The sequence below is a fragment of the Condylura cristata genome, unplaced genomic scaffold (genome assembly GCF_000260355.1).
Source record: "Condylura cristata isolate star-nosed mole 26May11 unplaced genomic scaffold, ConCri1.0 scaffold00044, whole genome shotgun sequence".
In the NCBI taxonomy this organism is placed as follows: domain Eukaryota; kingdom Metazoa; phylum Chordata; class Mammalia; order Eulipotyphla; family Talpidae; genus Condylura; species Condylura cristata.
Genome location: NW_004567145.1, coordinates 1,251,000 through 1,273,957, shown reverse-complemented (window position 1 = coordinate 1,273,957; position 22,958 = coordinate 1,251,000). Strand labels below are relative to the sequence as shown.

The following is a 22,958-nucleotide window of genomic DNA, read 5'->3' as shown; positions in this document are numbered from 1 at the left end:
AAATGCAGGGTCTTTTACCTCAGTGTTGCATGTTAGTTGAGAAAAAAAGCAAAAACATAGAAAAAAAAAATTCCTGATCAGGAATTTCTGTCTCTTCTTCGATGTCAGTTGAGTGGGGCGAGGGCACAATGAAGGGCCCCTGGTGCCTGAAGGAGAAGGCCACATTTTCACAGCCTGCATAGACATATGGAAAAGCATGCTTTATGAATGCATTGCAATAAAAATGCATATATTAATATTTTAATTATTTTCTTTAACCTGAAAGTTTACTTTTTCTTCTAATATAAAACATTTTCTGGGTTCTTAAATGTCCTGTGACCCACACACACTTGTTGTTCCTCACAGCCTCCCTGCCTCCACCTATCTCTCTGCCTGAGCCTCCAAATTTTGCCTGTCTCCCTGCCCTGTGCCTCCACAGAGATCCCTCTCTTCTGCTCTATCCTAGGCCACACATCTCACACCCACACTGAATTGCTTTATCCTCGCTGAGCCTCTAATATTTGTGTACCCCTCCACTCCAGTTCACCACTAACATCCATATTGACTTCCCATCCTTCCAAGGACCTTACCTGCCCTCAGCCCAAACAGATGGACTGGTCGTGGTGGCAGTGGGACAAAGCCTGCAGTCCCCAGGACCAGATAGATCCTGGTGAATGGACTTCTGGTTGGCTGATTTCATAATCTGGGGTTGTCCCATGCTATGTCTTGGACAATGGACTGTTAGTAACTTATTTTATCAAGGGAGAAAAATGTTTGTGTTTCTGTGAGAGTGACTAACATTGACAGAACTTCTCCACAGCTGTTACCAACCTAGGGTTTCTTTCAGAGGTTCTAGCCCTTTGTAAAATTATTTAACAAAGAGGACCAATTACACCCACACAGGGATTTCTTAAGCTTGTGCTCAAGGGAGACAGCACTGGAAGAGGAAATTTCTAGCCTCACTCTCCAAGACAAGTTGGTAAAGGGTTTTAAGGAGTCATTTCACCAGGGCACAGTAGAGGGGAACATTGTTGTAGCAAGTTATGAGCCTGGCTTTATTGGAACATGGGCAGAAGACCTACATGCTTCATGCGTTGCCCATCTCATTCGCATCTGAAGTCTCCACATGGTTATTCACAAAAGCATGCAAATGAGACCCTGGTCACCCGAGGTCAGGAATTTCGCTAACTGCACATGTGAGACCACCAGGGAATTGTAAAACAACCGTAAGTCAGGATGTAGCACCTTTTTTCTGGCATGGCGCCTTTGGTTAGTCAGATGGGCCAAGTTGTTTAAACAGGATGTTAGCCAGAACCAGCCAGTTCACATTTAGTCCACCTGTTCAAACAGGATGTTGGGTACTCATAGGTTCACTCTCCCTCACAGTCCTGAAGGCTTCTGAGACAGGCCTGATACCTTAGTGCCGTAAGATACACCAAGACACTTTCCTTAGTTTCACCTGATGGAAGCCGGAGCTCAGAGAGCTGCAATCAATGATCTGAGGCAGCCCAGGAGTCCCAGCCGCTACACTGCTTAACAGGGACACTCCAACATCTAGCAAGTTATGAGCAGGAGGGAATTATGCGGTTAGGAGAGACAGAGAGCCGTTCATGTCTCTAGGCTTTGGTACAGTGGTCACAACCTGGAATGGAGACAAGTAACAATCCTGGGACATGCTCTTCTCTGCTGAGGGGGAGGGAGTATCTTTAGGGCATTATTCTGTTCTTAGATCATGGTGTGTCAGTGATCAGAAAAAAATAAAGAAGCAGAAATTGGGTCACACACCCCTGCTTTCTCTGGAGAATGACGGAGCACAGAGGGTGGGAAGAATGGATTGTTTAGGGGGAGGTGGCAGTGAGACCAGCTGGGGAAATCTCAGAATAAGGTCTTTTTCTTTTTTCCCTTAATACAGATTTTATATATGTGCAGCAGTTTTAGGAAAAGCAGTGTTCTAGTGCAGAGGTTGGCTTCAGGTGCAGCTCCTTCACTAGCTAGCACATGTAGGAGGTTGTTTTTTGAAGCATCATTAACTATGAGCAGGGGGAGTTGGAGCTTCTGCCCATGGGCTGGCATCCCCCGCACACCTAGTAACTGTCCCTCTCTGCAGGTGACACACTGGCACAGCCCCTACTTCTTCGCCTACTTTCCCACAGCCAGCTCGTACCCAGCTATGCTCGCAGACATGCTGTGTGGGGCCATCGGCTGCATCGGCTTCTCCTGGGTGAGCACTGGGCAATCCTGGTCGGGGTGGTACAGGTGGTAAGAAGATGGCATCAGTTCTCAAGGCACTGCCAACTATGAAAATGAAGTAGGATTCATCCCTGAAGAGGGTACCCCTTGAGGGAATAGATATTTGAAATAAAGAGAAATAGTGTCCTTCCTGGAAATATGCCAACAACCAAAAGCTAATTTTGCACAATAGCATTTTATCAGAAGTACTTGGTAAGAAGTAAAATTAGTTGACGCCCTGTAGTTTCTGCTCAAACTTGGGAATCTGCATTTCTACAAACAGATCAGGGCATTTCTATACAATCTGTTCTTTGAGAAATGCCTATGCCCCATTCCAGCACTCTAGGCAGACTGTTCTGGGAGACGCCTCAGTCCATCAGAAGGTCTGGGTGCTAGAAATGAGGCCAGCTCCAGCCTCCATGCCACCCGTCCCAGCCCCACCTTATTTGCAGAGAAAATACCTAGAAAATTCCATGCTCAGAAAGGCAGGCAGGACCAGCTCTGCTCTGTGGCCTAGACACAGCACCAGAAAGACTGTCACCTCAAATGCGGAGTGGTGAGAAGTCAAGTTGCCCACCTACTTTGTCAAGAACCCAAAGGCACTCACATTGTGGGGAATTCTGCAATGGCCAGGATTTGCCTTTGGCTTTTGGGTTTAGAGTGGCCACTTGCCTGTGTCTTGACGCTAAATGGGCGTGTGGGTACTGACTTATGCTGAAAAGAGCTGAGGTCCCTCGGGGGGCTGCTGTAAATGAATGCACAGCTGGTCACTGTACTTGTCCTCGCTTGCTCTTTAGACTGAGCTGCTCCTCTGTCAGGCATCCCTCCCCATAGGGGCAGCAGCGTGAGCGTGGCCAGTGTAGCCTTGGTGACCGTCCTTTGTTTCTGCTGACTTCACCTCTTGCTGAAGGACATTTCCTTTCATTTTATATATATATAAAACAGCAGCTCTCATTCAACTTTGCTTTATATATATATATATATTACAGCAGCTCTCATTCAACTTTGCTCATTCAGAGCTATTCTGTTGTGCTGGTGACTTGGCATTTATCATAGTGTGTCTGTTCTTTCTGAGGATAGTCTGATTTCACTTGGGGTGCCCTGCTATCCCCAAGGCTAAAGTTCTGCAAGACCTGGCCTCTTCCTCCATGACCAGACTCTAGATAATTAAGATGTAGGGCAGGGAGCAGAATGGCATTTCCATGGACTCAAGTCTAAGGTGGAGAACTTGAGATCACGAATGGGGTTGTACAACCCTCACATATAATAGATGGAACACTTCTGTGTACATCAGCCTTCCAAGCTGTGTGACTCCCTCCATTTTCTGAGTGTGGGGAGGAAGAGGGATCTGTCCGCCAAGCCCACAGCTCCATGTCCACCTTGAGTGGCCCCTCGGCAGTCCATAAGTCCAGTGTCTGCTGTTGCCCTCTGGGTCTCTGCCACAGGGAAGCATGTTACCACATTCATTTCCACCACTTGAAAATGTTTAAAACCTTTAGTTAAATTGATAAAATATGCAACACAGAAATAATACAGGTTTCCCCTCTGTCACATGCCTTTATCGCATGTGCACAGGAAGCTGAAGGCAGCTGGACTGTGGCTGATTCTTGTTCTCCCTCCTACCACAGGCTGCGAGCCCAGCCTGCACAGAGCTGGAAACAGTGATGATGGACTGGCTTGGAGAGATGCTGCAGCTGCCAGAGGCCTTCTTGGCTGGGAAGTCGGGAGAGGGGGGCGGGGTGATCCAGGTAAGGCAGGGGAGGGCAGTGCCCAGCTTTCTGAGATGGGTGGTTTCCCCAACAGCAGGTGGGCAGAGACCTCGTATTTCTTCTGACAAATAAGAAAGTTGAACTATTCAAAAAACTGCTCAGTAGGATCTGGGTTGGGAGTCCAGTGCTGTCTCCTACTTATTTCCCCCAGGCTCCTAATAACAAGAGACTCCTGCTTTCACTTTCCAGTAGGCAGGAATAAAGCAACTGACATCTGTGGTGTCTCTGTTGCCTTTCACCATGCCTCTGTACTTTCCAAGCATTAACTCATTTAGTTATTACAACAACACTATGGGCCCTCCCTGGTGGCGCAGCGGGTTAAAGCACAGCACTGGGAAGCTGAAGCCACGTCCGCATGAGTTTGATTCCTGCCTGCCCCAGAGGTGACCACATGGTGCGGCAGACCTCTCCTGACCCGCCCGCTGCTCCCCTCATCAGTGTACTTCGTTGATCTACCTGTTCTGCTCCCCACTCTGTCTCTGGTGAAGCCTCTCGCCACCCCTGAGTTTCTGGCCTATACCCCAGTTCTGTATGCACAAATAAATAAATCTTTAAAAAAAAAAAAAAACCACTATGGAGTAGGGGCCACTTTAACACCCTTATTATATGCTGAGGAAACTGAAGCACAGAGCAGTGAGGTGACTTGCTCACCTCAAGCTGGGAAGTTCTTGAGCCAAGCCTGAGCCCAGTCTGTGCATATCCTTATCTTCGATGACCCTAGGATGACACTACATCCAGGACACCAGTAATTTACCAAAGGTTTATACCTCTTTTTTACAACTTAATTCACTCTATTCATTTGTTCATTTGCCATGTGCCCGTGAGAGTGGCCACGTGCTGCAAATGACAGTCACAGTGGAATATCTGTCCACCTGGGTCTGCAGGACAAATATAAGGAAGAAGTAAGGTCTGTACTTTTTAAAAATCTCCTAGCACAGAAGATGGACTTTACCAAGCCCACCACCCTTCCTGACACTGGTTTTCTAGAGTTAAATTTATAAGAGTAGTGCTGGGACAGCTTGGTTAACTTTAGGGAGAAAGATTTCCTTTCTCAGATATTGTTATCCTGAAGGTTTTAAGAGCTAGTGAAGGTAGTTACTAACCTGCCTTTTCAGCTGGTGAGAACACCGAGGCCTGGCTGCCTTTGTATGACATCACCTGACTGGTATAGTCAAACTATAAAGTAGGAAGTAAGCTCCAATTTCTGAGCCTAGGAATGCCTCCCAGATGAATTGTGCTGTTGTGACAAATGACTACCTTTATCACATTTTTAGTGACACACAACACAACACAAATATTTATCTCAGCTTGGAAGGTCAGAAGTCTTCCCATGCTAATAATAAGGTCAATCTTGGAGGCTGAGATGAGTTCTTTGCCTTTCTAATTTCTAGAAGCTTCCCAACTTCCTGAGATATAATGCCTTTCCTCCTCCATCTTCAAAACCAGCAGTAATTCCATTTTCCTTACTATTCCTTTATTGTCACATCTCCCTCTGAACAGAGATAAGAAAGATTCTCTACTTTTTTTTTTTTTTAGGATTTATTTATTTATGCACACAGAACTGGGGTACAAGCAGGGGCAGTGAGAAGATTCATCCGAGACAGTGGGGAGCAGAACAGGCAGATAATTGAAGTACACTGCTGAGGGGAGCAGGGGGCAGGTCAGGAGAGGTCTGTAGCACCATGTGGATCACCTCTGGGGCAGGCGGGGATTGAACTCATGCAGAAGTAGCTTCAGCCTCTCAGTGCTGTGCTCTAACCTGCTGCGCCACCAGGGAGGGCCCGAATTTCTCATTTTTTTTTTTGCACATTATCTCCATTTCTCACAGTGCTAATTTACTGCTCTCGATGTAAATTTAATTCAGCTTAACAAATGCTTTCTCACCATTACGGAAAACTGAACATCAATTAGAAAAATATCAAGAACTTTTTTGGAATGCTTCCTCTCAATGCTATGTCATGCCTGTGTTGTGTGTATATGCTGAAAAAATTGGGATAATGCCATCCAAATTCTACAAATGGGATTTTGCTTGTGATTTTATTAACATTTCCCATTGTCTTGATCTTTTTTGAGACTATATTCCCTGATTTTCCACAGTATGTCACAATTCAGATAAATGCTATGTGAGATATTTATGTGGTATAAAATTTTTCACTTGCACATGTAATATTTCAGAGGACATCCTATCATGACTTGACATGAACTATCTTCCTACATTTTCGGCTTCTCTCTGTGGTTCTCCCATATTCACCATTCATTATCCACCAAAGATCAAAATAAAACAGAAATACATGTTTATGAGTCTTTTAATCTTATAACTGAAACATGAACTGAATTTCATGTTTAATTCTTTTCAACAGCCCAAAGTGATTTCTCTAATTTGATTCTTCTCAAAATTCTTACAGATACTCTATGTAATCTAAGGTATATCTTTTCTAATAATAGCAACATTTTAGGGAACACCTACTCTGAACTAAGCTAAGTGTTAGCTTATTTATTGCTTAATGTTATCATTTTACAATCTCCAAATATTTATAAGGATAAAATTGCATAAAGACAATCTTTTTCATAGATGAGGAAACTGAAGTCTTGAAAGATCTTTCGTCATGCCTAAGAACACCAGTTAGTTAGATAACAAGTTAGGACAAGTAAGAAATGACCACTGGCTGTGGATAGAGTGGCCAGAGGTGCACATAAATCATGGGTTATATCTTTCAATGATCTTTTCCTTTAAGACAATCCCATCTGCCAGAGACAATGGAAGACCAGCATATTGCTGGGAATAATCCTGGCATCTTTCAGTCGTGCTTCACCACAATGCTTGGAATCAAATCACTTATTTGCTGGTGGAAAGTAGGCAGCATGTCTGTATTCACAACAGGAAGCCTTGTCTGCCCAGTGACAAGGCCACTGTAATTTTCAAGGTCCCAGAGAGCACATGAGCTTAGTGACAGTCAAGAGAACCAAGTATTAAGGGACACTGAGTCCCTCAAAGCCATAATCACAGCTGCTGGTTGTCAGCCTGTGATTGATGGACATCTGAGTCAAGCGGCCTTTGAGCTGGACAAACAGGGCTGCAAAAAAGTGGCCTCTTAATTGGTTCTGAAATCCCTCATGGGAAAAAAAAATCAGTTTCTCACTGTGTGGGGGGTAACCCTGGAAAGCACAGAGGATAAAAGGACAATTCTGTTCATAGCATCAGTCGTGCCATGTTTCCTTCTGCCTTTTAGCAGACTCACCGTGGTTACCTTCACCTGATCAATAAAGTAAAGGTGTCATTACTGCTCTCAGCTCAGGGGCCCACACATCCCTCCAGCCCCCATCATAGGTCTACTTCCAAAGGATCAGAAAACCCCCTAATCTTCATGCTCAACTCAGTCAATCTGCAGGCTGCCTTTAGACAACAAGCACAGAGTTTTGATTGCTCCAAAGACAATTTGTGGGATTTTTTTTTTAATCATGTTTTGCTCCCTTGAAGTAGAGGAGTTTTTTTTCACAGCTTCTGGCTAGCGTCCAAAGGAAAACTCACAGTTAACTGCATGGTGTTTGAAAGCCTTTCATTAAAATGTAAATCAGAGGAAAATGAACATTTTAGGGGTGATGTGAACGCCAATTCCTCAAGACAGAGGGTGCATTTTGAAAGAGAGTTGCAACCTCATGTTGAGTCTTGGATGAGAAGGAGGACTCCCATCATCAAGAGCTGCATCTTTTCAGAAGCTTTTTCTGTTCTATTTCCAGTGAGAAATGAATGAGGCCATGATGGATTCATGACACAAAATATGAGGGCACGTAGAGAATAAGACCAGTGTTTGCTGACAGGGAACTTGGATCCATAAAATGGCTGGCTTAATTCTGCTAATCATGTCCCCTAACCATGTCTAACGTCATTGTTAATGTTAAGTTGACATTAACTGAAAGTTAAGTTCAGTTAAAAACTGAAGAAAATGTAAAACTCACTTTAGAAGTTGAATTAAGAAGATGGATTAAATGTATATTTGAATTCATGCATTAGAGATATAGATCATGCAAATGGTGCTGCCTGACAATGAGGGCCTGAAGCTCATGGCACACCAGTAACCAGTGGGCTAAGATCCAACTCATGGTGGCAACTGGAGGTGACTACATGTGTGTCCACTGAGATAACACTGCAGCAGCCCATAGCAACACTCTGAAGACCAGGCTGGACAGTATTGGATGCTGGACCAGAGAGCAATGGAAGCAACAGGCCTGGGAGATGAAGCCGATGCTCAGAACAGGTGGACGGCTTTGAAAGGTGACCAGACACAGAGTGCCCATTAGCTGTCATCAGTGCCAGACAGCACTGATGTCTGGCCAGTAGTGCCAGTCATCAGCAGGTGGTATCAAAGATACTAGTGTTCACAGCTCTTTGTGCCATACCAACAACACACAGCTGTTGGGGACACTAACGCAAGACTTGTGGTGCCCTTCCAGGTGATGTCAGAACAGCAGTAGAGACTGGTGCCACAGCTGGGTCTTTGAAAAAATCTTCAGCTGCCTGTCTTTCTTCAAAGGATGGCTGCTGATACTTTTTCTGCTTTGAAGGCCAAGAATAGAATTCCTAAGATGGCTCTTACCCTGCTTTAAAAACTCTTTCAGTGTCCCCCCAGTTTACAAGCCTGATTGGACTGTTTTCAATCCTGAGTGGCTCATTCTTATATTTTGATCTGAATAATTAACTAATGAGCTGGGCTTGGACCTTACTGGTCCTTTCTATGATCTGGCACCAAATAGGTGCTTCCTGCTGCAGGGAGGCCTGCGAGACCTTTGGGGCTGCTTTTCAGTGGGGGAGGGGGTGCCCCAAGTAGCATGCTGTGCTGGTAGGCAAGAGATCCTGCCAACCACTGCTGCTTTTAGAGCAGTGCTCTATGGCTGCTACCTGAACACTGGGGCAACTGGGTGAGAAACTACCACTGCCACTCAGCCTCCAGGTACTACCACAGATGACAGGCCCTTGGCAAAGCCAGTCAAGCCCTGCGACGTGTGCCACAGAGCCCCAGTAACGTGGCTATCATTGAGTTATCACTCGCCCACTCCCACAGTCAGAAAAGTGAGTTTTGTATCATTCTTCACTGTTTTGTCAAAATACGTCTTTCACATTAGACATTAATTTGATGCTATAACAAAATACTGCAGAGTTGAGGGGCTTAAAAAACAGGAATTTTTTTCCCACAGTTCTGGAGGATGGAAGATCAAGAAGTGGGCAGTATTAATTTCCACTGAGTACTCTCTCCTCGGCCTGTAGCCTGTCACTTTCTCCCTGTGTCCTCACATGCCTCACCTGGTGTCTGAATTTCCTTTTCCTACAAGGATACCAGTCAGATTGAATTAAGGCTTACTCTTGTGACCTTATTTTAACTTAGTGGTCGTTTAAAGTTCTCACCTCCAAATGTGGTCACATTCTAGGGTACTGAGGGCGAGGACTTCACCATGTGAACTGGAGAATCTAAAATTAGTGATAAAGAAACACTTCAAGTCTCAAGAAAAGTGCATCACACTTCATGCACAAATAAAGTTTTTCTGTCTGCAGACTTACAGGGCTGAACTTGGCCGCTGCTTCCTGGGCCCCTCTCCCCTCTGGTGTACATGGCATAACACCTCCTAAAGAATGGGAATTGCTCGCCAAAAGGGCATCACTATGTACTCGGTGAAATGTTGAAATACTAACAAGAGCTAAAGTGGCATCACAGGTGTTCAGATGTTTTCTGTGCAAAGGAGAATGGATTTTGCAGTTTCAGATTCATCTTTTAAGAAAAATCTGGGGCCCTCCCTGGTGGCACAGCGGGTTAAAGCACAGCACTAAAAGGCTTAAGCCACTTCCCCATGAGTTCGATTCCCGCCTGCCCTGGAGGAGATCCACATAGCGTGGCAGACCTCTCCTGACCCGCCCACTGATCCCCTCAGCAGTGTACTTTGTCAATCTGCCTGTTTTGCTCGCCATTCTGTCTCTGGTGAATACTCTCACCTTCTGCATCTCTGACCCCCAGTTCCACATGAATAAATAAATCTTAAAAAAAAATCTGGACACCCAGTCAGTCAAGACACTGATTACTGTGTAGTGTTTGAAGCTCATTTCAGCCTTTTCTTTGATTTAGGGAAGTGCCAGTGAAGCCACCCTCGTGGCCCTGCTGGCAGCTCGAACCAAAGTAACACGCCGGCTGCAGGCCACATCCCCAGGGCTGACCCAAGCTGCCGTCATGGAGAAGCTGGTGGCCTACGCATCAGACCAAGTGAGCGAGAAACCTGTGGGTCTGTTCTGATGACCCGCCAAACCTCCCTCTGCTTTGTTTTATGCCAGCAAAACCAAACAAAACGGTATCATTTCCAATGCAAGAACATTTCCTCAGGTATCACTTTGACAGAGAGCTGTATTAGGACAAAATGTGGGTTCCCGGGGAAATGTAGGAGAAACTGAAAGGAAAACAGCTGTGCCTGGAGACCACCAGGATGGGCTCTGTGGCTGTGCCCCTGCACTGCTTCCACTGAAGCCCTCAGGCTCCTCCAGAGTTCCACAGTGGGATGTCAGAGTAGGGGCAGCCACCTGCTGCTAGTTTAAGTACTGTGAACTCAATCAAATCACATGGCTTCTCTGAGCTGTTCTTTTATGGTCATTGGGGGAAAAGCTCCACCCCTGAGTGTTGCTGCTCAGCCAGCTAGTGGCAGGACACAGGATGAAGGTGCTTTGTTGGGTTTACAGAAGTCTGCATATAGAAGCACTGGGAAGGAGTTCCTTGGCCTACCCATGAAAGAAAACCTCAACAAAAACAGTCAGAATTGTGTAAGAAGGGACAGCAGGAAAGAGAATTGAGCAGCAGGAGGAAAGTTAACTCCTTGAGGGAGAAAACAAGCTCAGTGACATTATTCAAAAATACGAAATTTACAAAGAATGCTGGATGGTTTCACTCATAGCAGGAGCGTAAGGGATCAGGGGTAAAAAAGAGACAATGAATAGCTGATTTAACATTGCTAACATATTTAACTTTAATGACTTTCTTACGGCAGACATTTCAACTGTGACAGTTTTGTTCTAGTTCATAAATATATACAGCCTGAAATAAATATAATACCCTTATTTCAGAGCTTAATCAAAAGATGCTTATTGTATCCTAACTCTATGCATTATATGCATTCACATTCACATGAAGAAAATGATTTGTGTTTACATTTTCTTTGTTTTTTAGGATGATATGAAGAAACTTTTAAAAATGCACCTGTGTACTCAGTAAATACATGTTGAGCAAAAGATGCTATGAATGCTAAGGGGTTAGCAGTCTTCGCCTGCCCTGCCTGCTTTCCCTAAGGGGTTTCTGTGAGGGAATGTAGCCGGAAGTGAGCCATGGTGTTTTCCCAGTTCTCCCACGGGTGTGCGCTACTACCCTTCTAGGAACACAGGTGTTAGATGACATCATTACACGCGGTGGTGGCTATGGGGTCCAGAGTCTAATTCTCCTGTGGCACCTAGCAGATTCTGGGGTGCAGGGCTGGATGCAGTGTGATAGGTATTTACTGCTTATTGGGAAATACTCTTGGGGGAAACTGCAGGAGCTAGGAAAGCAGGCAGGGCAGGCGAAGAACAAGCAAAGCTGTGGCCTCTGGAAAAGTAGACAGCTGTGACCGGAAGAGGTTACCCTGGCACAGGAAGCCCCCTTGAGATGGGGAGCAAGCCTTTCCTGCCTCTGCACAGGCATCCCATGGGTGGGAAGCAGAACAGCTCTGGAAGAAAAGAGCTTCTCTCCTAAGAAGGTTTAGCCAAGAGCTGTGACCAGCCAGTGTCCACTGCAGTTTGGGGTGGATGTACGAAGGAGGCCAGGGAGGGACACCAATGGTATCTACTTTGGGGGGCAGGGGTGCATGCAGAACATCATCTCTCACGGACAAGCTAAAGCCAATGGTTTCCATGGCAACTCCGTTGTCACTGCTCAGAACTGTCCAGTGCCACTATCATTCCCCTTTAGACGCCTCACCTCCAGCTGTTCATCCTGAGTCAGATCTACATTTAGACCATATTAACCCATGAAACACAGGCCATAGCCTTAGTTACATAAATAATCAAATGCTTTAACCTATCCTTTCCCTCCTCATCTGAAGTTAGAACACAGTGCACAAAGATCATGAAAAGAACAACTTTTCAGAGTTGTCATAAGATTCACAGGTGATTTTAGAACCTCAAATGAAAAGAGTGAGGAGAGTGGCATATTGTGCCTTCTATGCCACGCATCACATTTGGGTGCTATTGCATTATTAATCATTTTCACAACTTTGCTCTTTCCTCATTGTCCACATGAAACCACAGTGTTCACTACTAGGGTCATAGGAAGATTTAGAGCCAGAGTCTGTATAGGGCTCCAAGCCTGCACTTCCTTCTGGGTCCTCCCGGCCTCAAAAGTAGACCAGCAGGAGAAGGGCGAGGCCTCATAATAGGGTAAAGCAATAGACATTGATGGTGGAGACTGAAGGGCAGAGGGTAGCAACCTCAAGGAGTTGACTCTCTGGGGTCCCTGAGAGAGGATAGCGCTGCTACCCAATGATGGTGACTTGTTGGCATCTTTCTTCAAGACAGAATTTTCTGAGCACCTATTTACTGAGCTTAAAGCAATGGGAGTATCTCTTTGAGCAACTGTGTGGAACAGCCTTGCCAATCTAACTGCTCATCCTTTCCAGGCACACTCCTCAGTGGAAAGAGCTGGACTAATTGGTGGAGTGAAACTAAAAGCCATCCCTTCAGATGGCAACTTTGCCTTGCGTGCATCTGCGCTGCGAGAGGCCCTGGAGAGAGACAAGGCAGCAGGCCTGATTCCGTTCTTTGTAAGTTCCACTGCCTTCCCTGCAGGAGACACTCGGAAGTGTTGTGCTTTGCTGACTGGGTGGGATCTGGGTGCCCTATCCACTGTCAGGTGGCACTTATATACCAGCCTGGTTCTCTCTCAGGGATATGAGAGAAAAGCTTTGATTCTTTTACTTTCTGCTGGTGTTAATCTCAGAAAGAAGAAGAAAACCCTGCTTGGAAGTCTCTGCTAAGCCTTAAGTCTTGTTTGTGGTTCCTATTAAAAGTGGCAGGTTCACTGGTTCCTGGGCAGCATTATGTGCCTCGTGCTCTGTCATGAAGCATGTATGACAGAGACATGAAAGAGTTAAAAACGCAACAGAGACCTTGCCCTACATCTGTGTCCTCAGCAGATACTAAGGTGTGTCCTTCGTGAGAGATGTGCTGAGAGCATGCAATGACATAGCTCAGTCGTCAAACAGGACTTGTGTAACAGTAAGCTCTTTACTGTGGGGAGCAAATAGTTGCAACTAGAGCTTGGGAATTGTCATTCCAGTGTGGCTGTGGGGCAGATACTTCAGTGCTTGGAGCAGACATGTTCATGACCCCAGTTCCTTGTTCACCTGACTGCGTGTTGGACTGGCCTGGGGAGCTCTGAAAAAAGTACTGATTCCTGGGCACGGGTCAGTGAATTTTAGCAACTTAAAGACACCCACATGTGTGAGGATTGAGAACATTGGGATCTGGGCACTCCTGTCAGACCAATGTAGGTTTTATCAGTTTTAGAGGTCCTATTTAGTAATATCCTCTACTTTTTATAGACTTAATCTCTGACGCAAGGTTTTTTTTCTTTCTAAAAAATTGTTTCATATATGAGTGCAGGAGGCTCAGACTGTATGATTTTATTAAGGATTTATACAAAATTTGATTCTGAATCCAGTAACTCTCAAGGGGAACAGAAGCATTTCAAATAGTTGCAGAAGGACTGACAAAATTCAGAGGTGCTGCACTGAGCAAGAAAATGGCCAAGTCATTTTGGAGTTGACAAGGGAACAAAGTGAACCTCATTTCAGAGGTCTTCCTGAGTGACCCAACGCCTCTGTGTTTTCCCTTGCATGTATTACTTCTTGGCATGTATATTTTTTTATCTTTGCTTCTGTCCTCCCTTTTCCCACCAGACTGTGACCTGCAGCTTAAGGGAGACTCCTCTTTAGTCTTTACTCTTAGCTCCTTGAACTTATGCTAAATATTTGGCAGATCTCAATACTTGTCAAATAAGTAAAGATCTGGAAGGAAGACAATTATAGGTAGATACAAAGATTACCGTTAAAATTTCTTCATAAAATTTCATTATATTGTGAAAGAATTCCTAAATTATAGCCTAAATTATAGATATTATGATTCACTATTTATAATATGTTGTCCAGGGAAAAATATAGTGAGACACCCTATTTTACAATTTGAAAAATGAAAGCAATGATTATGAAACTCATAAACAAAATTAAAGAACAGATGCTGGCAAGAACTGTAGTGCATGCTAGGAAATAAATCTTGAAAATTGGATATGATGTGCTATACAAAACAAACTGAAATAAGTAACTGTAAGTGTGGGTTTTAATGATTGTCTAACTAGGATTTAAATTGTGTTGTATTACTTATTATAACCATATGTGTGAGAGAATAAATTTCCTTTGGTAGGCTTTATGATATATATGTGCATATACATATAGCATGTGTGTGTGTGTTTTACATCGCTGTTCATTTTGCTGCAGAGCATGTTTTCTCCTCTGGTGAATGCCCCATAAAATTCCCACCAATTCACACATGAACCATCACCATTTTTCCTTGTGTTCTTCTAGCCCTTGTTCTGATTTCTCTACCTCTTCTTCCTTAGAGGATGTCTCTGATTTATAGTTGCCTGTTATTTTCTTTATTATTGTTATTTTTTCCTTGTGTCCTTTTTTATGTTTCCCCAATTCTCTCTGTGGTTACACAGAAACACAATACACTTTGATGTGACTTTCTTTATCAGTATTCCCTGGTTATCATATAGGTAGCCATAAAATGGAAAGGGAAAGTGTTTTACTATCATATGATTATTTCTCAGGGAACTTATCCCTGTGCTGTGTCCTCCACAAGTCTACTCCCTCACATCTTTATGTGATACAGAAGTTTGATAAGGGCTGAAATTGAGCATTTTCTTTCTTCCACCTCAAAGACTGTGGGCTGGAGTTAGTTTTTCCCTTCTGCCACTTTGATTAGGTTTTAGTAAAGACAGGCATTGGTAAGTAATTTCATCTGAGGTTAGTATTCATCTGAGGTAGCATTTAGTACAAACCAAATGCTATGGTCTTATTTCCACTTAGTCCTGTCAGAAGTTTGGGGTTATTTTCCTCCAGTCCTCCCAGTGATAATTTCTTTAGCTCCAAAGGGAGAGCTCCCCAGACTGGGTCCCCTGGAATTTTTAACTCTCAAACTTGTCTAGACTGAGGCTCTAGCAGCTAGTAAGTAACAATTCAGGATTTCCTACCCTGACATTGGTATCTGAAGAAATTCATACACATGGGTTTTTGGCCTGCTAAGTTGTGATTTTCTCTATATTCCTGTGTGTTGTTCCAATTTGGGGGCAGTGTTTCCCTCTGTGACCTTTACTTCCTTGGTGAACTTGAGAAAAATAATTGATTTTCAACTTATTGTTATTATTATTATTATTTCTAGTTGTACAGACCTGAGTAATGAGTTAAGCTCTTTAAATGCTGGAGCAGAAATGGAGAATTCAGTTGATTATTATTTCACTGTAGAGTTTTACTATTCGCCTTTACATGAGTCCTTTGACCGCTAGGTAGTTCGAAAGTATTTTTCCCAGTGTATGACTTGCATTTTATACTCTTAAGAGGACTTACCCAGTACTTTTTTTTAACCTTTATGATATAAAATTTATTTACCTTTTTTTCCCAAGATTTATTTGGTGTCATGTTATGATGTGTACAATAAAACCTTAGGTTCCAAAGATCTCCTCCTATGTTTTCTTCTAAAGATTTATAATTTTACATCTTATATTTAGATTTATCATTGATTTGGGTTAATTTTTTAAAAAGATTTATTTATTAATGCATACATGAACTTGAGTACAGGCTAGAGTATGGGGTTGGGGGCAGGGGTGAGAGGATTCAACAGAGACAGAGTACTGAACACAACAGGCAGATTGAATGAAATACATTGCCGAGGGGAGCAGCAAGCGAGGCAGGAGAGGACTGAAATGTCATGTGGGTTACCCTCCCTGTGCAGGGATTGAACTCATGTTGTTCATGCTGCAGTGGCTGCGGACAGCTTCTTAGTGCTGTGGTTTAAGCCATTGCACCACCAGTGAGGATCCAATTTGGGGTTAATTTTTATATAAAGAGTGAGAGTATTTTTAGGTTCAATTATTTAGCCAATTGATATGGAATTCCTTTATTACTCCTTGTTAAAAGAATATTCTTCCATTGCTTTGTTTTTGCATTCTTGTCAAAAATTAGTTGGCCGGTAATTGTGTGATATTATGTCTGGGTTATTTATTCTAATGCCATAATTCTGAATGGCCAGCCCTTTAACAATACCACATCTTCTTGAGGAGTCTAGTTATATAAATTTTGGAATCTTGTAGATAGATTTCTTACCCTTTATTCTTTAGAATTGTTTTAGTGACTTTCACTTTCATTTTTTTTTTAGAAAAATTTTATTTATATTTGACAATAATATGGCTAGAAGTTGATAAGAGTTCTATTAAGCTGAGCCCTCTCTGGTGGTATAAGGGGTAAGGATAAAGCCCTGCAAGCTGGCCACAGCCACTTCAGTGCCAGTTCAATCCCCGGCCTGGGGGTGAGCCACATAGCGCGACAGACCTCTCCTGACCCACCTGCTGCTCCCCTCAGCAGTGTACTTCATTGATCTGCCTGTTCTGCTCCCCACTCTGTCTTTGGTGAATCCTCTCACCTCTGCCCTCTGCACCTCTGGCCTGTACTCTACTTTTGCATGCATAAATAAATAAATCTTAAAAAAAAAGAATTCTATTAAGATTATATGTCAAAATGGGGATAATTAAAATCACTTTTTGAGTCTTTCAAGCCATTAACATTTGTATGTCCTTCCATTTATTTAAAGCATTTATTTAAATCATACAATCCTTATACATGTTTTGTGAGAATTACACCTACATATTTTTCTAGCATTTGTAAATGGTCTTGATATTTAATTTTGGTATCTATGTTTATACTGTGGCTTAAAAATACAATTAATACTTGTATGTTGATCTTGTTTACTGAACACATTGACTAGTTCTAGAAAATGTCCTTTTTTCATGGATTCTTTGGGGTTTTCTGTGTATATATAGTCATGTCATATGGAAATAGGTACAGTTTTATTTCATTTTGTATGTACAATAATTATCTTGCTTTTCTTTTTGCACTAGCTAGACTTTTGAGTGTTATGTTGAATCCAAATGGTGAGAGTAAGCATTCTTTACTTGCTCCCAATTTTTTTTTTAAGATTTATTTACTTATGCATACAAGAACTAGTGTACAGGCCGGACGTGTGGGGACTGAGAGGCAGAGTGGAAAACAGAACTGGCAGATTCATTGAAATACATTGCTGAGAATTAGACAGGAGGTGTTTGCTGTGCCATATTGGCCACCTCTCTGGCCGGGGATCGAACTCATGCCATAGTGGCTCATAGCTTGATAGTACTATGCTTTAACCCCTTGTACCACCAGGGAGGCCCTTGCTCCTAATCTTAATGGAAATACAATTATTTACCGTAAAGTGTGATGTGATGAGGATTTTCTTATAAAGATTGTTTATCAAATTGAGAAAGTTGCTCTCTGTTTTTAGAACTATGAGAATTTTTATTATGATTAGATGTCATATTATTATGATTACATTATAAGATATTATGATTAGGTGTCACCTATTTTGTCTCATTGATTGGTAATGTTCATGTGGGTCTCTTCTTTAGTCTTGTTGATAAACCTTCCATCCCCAGAATAAATCTCCTTTGTTCATAACAGATATATGCACTTGTTAAGGAATCACAAACTATCTATTTAATCTATCTATCATCAACTTATCTTATGAGTAATTTCCTAGGGACTATTATTATTTGCTCAAAAGAATGGATCCTCCTACCCCCAGGACTTTTGATACTGTTACTCCTCTCCAGAAAGGCTGTAGCAGTTTACTTGAAAAATTCATTATGAAAAGATATTAAAAAATAAAATAAAATAAAACTAATATTATAATAGGGACTTCTACTGGCAGAAATGTAATGGAGGTGATTTGGATGCAAAGGAAAGTGATTACCCCTGCTTCCTTTTGTCAATTTATATGTTCTTTTATTAGAGTCTAGGTTTTCACTAACATTAAAATTATTACTTTTTTTTAAAGATTTATTTATTTGTGCATACAGAACTGGGGTACAGGCCAGAGGCTCAGGGGCGACGAGAGGCTTCACCAGAGACAGAGTGGGGAGGAGAACAGGCAGATCAGATCAACGAAGTACACTGCTGAGGGGAGCAGCGGGCGGGTCAGGAGAGGTCTGCCACGCCAGGTGGTCACCTCCGGGGCAGGCGGGAATCAAACTCATGCGGAAGCGGCTTTAGATTCTCAGTGCTGTGCTTTAACCCGCTGCACCACCAAGGAGGGCCTAAAAGTATTTTTTTATTTCAATTCTATATGCATCCAGTCTCATCGTTCATTAGTTCTGTCTTACAAGAGCAATTCCAAAAAGCAGGTGTCTAGCGATCAATGCTGTTTTCTTCACCCATGATGTGCTTTCTCCAAATCGTAACTTTATTCTCTCTTTATATATTTTTTTGCTTTGTTTATGATAAAATTTCAGAAGCATTCATTAAGTAATATAGTGCTGCAGAAATTTGTAAGGATTGATAGAGAGCAAAAGAGGGAGAAATTCTTCAACTTTTCCCACATATTTTTTATGAAATGTAAGTGACAAACAAGAGCCGGTGACCTACTGTTAGGGATCTTTAGGTAATACATTTTATTGTCTTTTTCATTCAAATCTTTTCTTTAAAAATAGTAATGAAAACACACATGTAGTCTTCACATATTTGTGATTCTACACAAAAGAAAAATGAAATAAAACCTGTTCTCATACAAGAATGGTGTAATTTCAGAAGACTGAATAGTTTCTCACTTTAACCATGACTCTGCCTTTGTGTTAAAGAGGACTGAGCTGAAGACCACACTTATGAACTCTTCAGATAAAGTCTTTGTTGGTACATTTTATATGTCATTAACTACATTTTATGACCCTTAACAATGGATTCTCATGCAAAGGTGAAAAAATTCATGGTCTTAGCTGCAGATGCCAGGTAGTTCCACTTGTTATTTCTAAACTTATTATGATGGAACATGCAACAATTTCATGTTCGTTCACTTTGTCATTCATTTGACAGGCTTTCTATGTGCTAGGCCTGTGGGTGATGAGTAAAAGGGGCTTCAAGGACCTCATTGGCTAGATGGAAATGTTAGGTAAACGTGGCACAAGGGGTTAAAGTGCAGCACTAGGAAGACATCTCTAGTCACTGCAGCACGGGTTCTCTCCCCCCATGGCGCAGCAGACCTCTCCTATCTGGCCCAGTGCTCCCCTCAGCAGTGTACTTAGTCAATCTGCCTATTCTGTTCCCCACTCTGTCTCTGGTGAGTCCTCTCACCTCCCCTGTACCTCTGGTCTGTACCTCAGTTCTGTATGCATAAATAAATCAATCTTAAAAAAAAAAAGTAATCTCAGGTACTGTGGGAAGAAGACATCAAGGAAGCTTTGATCTCCCTACAGGAGTAACTATTAAAAGACTGAGGTATGTAAGCCAAGGAAAAAGGACTTTCAGTTAGAAAATATCCCAGATGACGGGAATAGCAATGAAGCCCTCCCTTGTGCCACAGTGGGTTGGAGCTCAGCATTGCCAAGCTGTTTGCGGTCACTTGGGTGGTAGTTCAATCCCTACTGAGTAGACCTCTCCTGACCTGCCTGCTGCTCCCCTCAGCAGTCAATCTGCCTGTTATGCGTCAATCTGCCTGTTCTGCTCCACACTCTGACCCTGGGGAATCCTCTCACTGCCCCTGCATCTCTGGCCTGTACCCCAGTTCTGTATGCACAAATAAATAAATCTTAAAAAAAAATCTCTTATGTAAAGGACACATTGTGGGTTTATGAAACCCTAGCAAAAGAGCTTAGAGGTGAGGTGTGCCTCAAATTGCCTGTCCATTATAAAACAGACATAATAGGGGATTTTCTTCAGTTTGCATCTTTTCAAAGCATTGCATATTCAAATGACTCCATTGGGCATGTGGGGATAAGGGGATGGGTGATGACTGCTGTCTCCCTCATGGCTATCTTCATGATTCCTCAGCCCTGAAGAGTTGTTACTAGTGATCAACTACCAATGCTATTGAGATTATGAATTATTTTAGAATACTACTTATTTGAAAATATTAGTGAGTCCTATCAAAGTCTGTAATTGCTTGTGAGAGTGTATTTTTAATGTAATTGTGATTCATATACGTGTTGCAGACAAAAACAATTTCCTAAGGATAGTTGTTCTGATGAATATATTGTGGTAAAGCAAGATAGGAGAGAGATTTAATACTCTGTGGTAATTAGTTGAGGATGACAAGGTGTGGATAAAAGTGCTGGCATGGACATGAAAAGAAAGGAATCAAATTGAGAGACATTTATGAAAGGACTAATGAATGCAGGAAGGGAGAGGGGAGTTTGAAATGATTTCCATGTTTTTCATTGAGTTAGTCCTGCTAGTTATTCCATTTCTTGCAAAATGAGATAGAGATCCAAAACAAACAAACAAACAAACCCAGAAATATAGATTTGGACAAGAAGATGTTGAGTTAATTTTTGCACAAATTGAAGATTTACGGAATGTCTAAGTAGAGATGCCCACACACACCCCCCACCACCACCACCATTAAACCAGACACAGATGCAAGTTACATCTGAGTTCATGGCAGTGTCACTAGGAATGATGAGGCAGCCCCCAGAATAGGCTTTAGAGGAGACAGAGGGGCAAACACCACTGTTTAAAGATGGGTAGAAGAAAAGAAGCCCTTATAAGGCTATGAAGAAGAATCAGGAGGTAGAAGGCAGATAGTGAGAAGATGACTTAAGCCCCAGGTAGGAGAGTGTCCCAAAGGCCGTTGAATAACTTGAGAATGCCTTACTGAATTTATCAGACACCTCATTTGTTTTTCTAAAAGGGGGTAATTTAAGACTATCTCTGAGTAGATTTACTAATGTGGACAAGAGTAAATTCAGATTCTGTTGGGCTAATGAGGAAACAATGAATGTGGAAATAAATTTCCATTGTAAAGAATTATATAGAGAAAGGCAGGAGCTAGCAGTTAGAGCATAGTGGTTAAGTAGCTGGCAGAAAAAGGTGGTTTGAAATAATAGATTGATTTATATATATATGTTCAAGTGAAGGGAACAAGTAAGGAGAGATACAATAATTAAAGAGAAGATTACACTGTTTTGAGAGGAATAAATCCAAGTTTATTTTTCTTCAGGAAGATGGCATACCAGTGAATAAACTTATGGTATTTTGCTTTAAAGACCAAAATTTCAGGAAATGTTTGGGCATTTGTGATTGTTTTGTCCCAACTTAAATCTTTGGTCACTCCCAACAGTGACATTCTGCTAACAGAGGTCACAAAGACGGGCCAATTGTACATTTTGGAACAGTGAGACATCTCCCAGATCAACCATGCATGCTCTCCTGCATTCCTCCCGCGCTACTTCCTTCAGATCACCCTATGTGCCAGTCCCTGTGGGGCTGGGAAACATCATGGTCATTTCCCTCATAGAATGATTCTTTGTGGGGGGTTCTTTGCCCCATGTGATAAGAACTGTACTCAACAGGGGGTGAAGGGCAGAATTAAGCACAGGCTATTCCAGGAAATGTTACTGGTTTGATACCTTAGATAGACAGTCCAGAGACTCGAAGCTGTAGACAGACACTAGCCCAGGCCAGCAAGAGCTGTGGCTTTACTGTTAAGTTACTACATAGTTGTTCCTGCTGCAACATTCTGCGAGTACTTAATATATATTATATGCACAATTCGAGATGCGGACTAACAGCCTTCTTTGTATTCAGAAAGAGGTTACAAACCCCTCAAATTTCAAAGCTACTGTTGAGAGTAAAGGGCACATTTTATAGATTTAAACTGAAAAGACTGAATATCTGGCCCAGAATGAACTTGTTAGGCCTTAAATCAAAGATTCCCTTTCTTCCTGTGATGATTTGCTTTCCCCAGAACTGATTTGATAAGGTCAGGCCAAACGCAGAGGTAGTGCATGCAGGACACGTAAGCCAGCGAAATGTTTGTTTGCTGAAGGGCCAGGCAGGTGGGGGAGGAGGTCTGGCTCAGAGAACAGGAGCACCAAGGGCTGTCTGAGATGGGGGTGCTTGCAAATCTCCTCCCTCCCTCCCTGTGCACAAATGTGATTATGGCCTCTGCAGAGCTGCTGAAATCAGGTTAGTGTCACTGAGCTGAGCTGAGGTAATCAGAGCCTGGGGCAGAGCAGGTGCTGACTTTGAAGTGGCTTCTGGGAATTAAGACAAGCTGATTTGTCATCATCTAGAACACTGTGCCCTGCTGCCTTGCTGGCTTGAAGCCTTCTTGCTGTCCCTTTCTGCCTGCCCACAAGTCTCCATCCTGAGCTGCAGCAAAGGGCTTGCTTGCTGGAAGGGCCCCTGACATGGCCCAGGGTGCTGGGCTCTTCAGCTAGCAGAACAATCAAATTGTCTACGCTGGGCTCACTTCTGGTCGCTCGTGCCTCTCTGTGAGCCTTTAGCCCACTCTGGGAGTTGTACTTCAGTCAAACTATAAAGCAAGGGACATAAAGTTATCCAACTCAAAGACTACTGAATAGAACATTTCTGCAAATTCCCAATCTGCAGAGAACAGACCCTATTACTCTCAACTGAATCATTCCTAGGACCAAGCAAGATTTTTTATAGTTTTTACAGAAATACTCCTTGCTCAGAACAAAACATCAAGAATTACATTAAAAATCTCAAAATAGGTTACATATGAATCAACATCCAGCAATTCCATTCCTAGGTACCTACCAGAAAAATGCAAAAACACTAATCCAAAAGGATCTCTGACAACTATATTCATTACTATAC

General features: G+C 42.7%; 1 protein-coding gene across 1 annotated transcript in view; it reads left to right on the top strand.

Moving 5' to 3' along the window:
* Positions 1 to 22,958, top strand: part of DDC (dopa decarboxylase (aromatic L-amino acid decarboxylase)) — a 62,345-nt gene that overhangs the window by 1,580 nt on the left and 37,807 nt on the right. The window contains exons 2-5 of the mRNA XM_004694503.2: positions 2,087 to 2,200; positions 3,837 to 3,956; positions 10,091 to 10,225; positions 12,657 to 12,800. Of these exons, the coding sequence (XP_004694560.1) occupies positions 2,087 to 2,200; positions 3,837 to 3,956; positions 10,091 to 10,225; positions 12,657 to 12,800 (513 nt within the window). The remainder of the gene's footprint in view (positions 1 to 2,086; positions 2,201 to 3,836; positions 3,957 to 10,090; positions 10,226 to 12,656; positions 12,801 to 22,958) is intronic.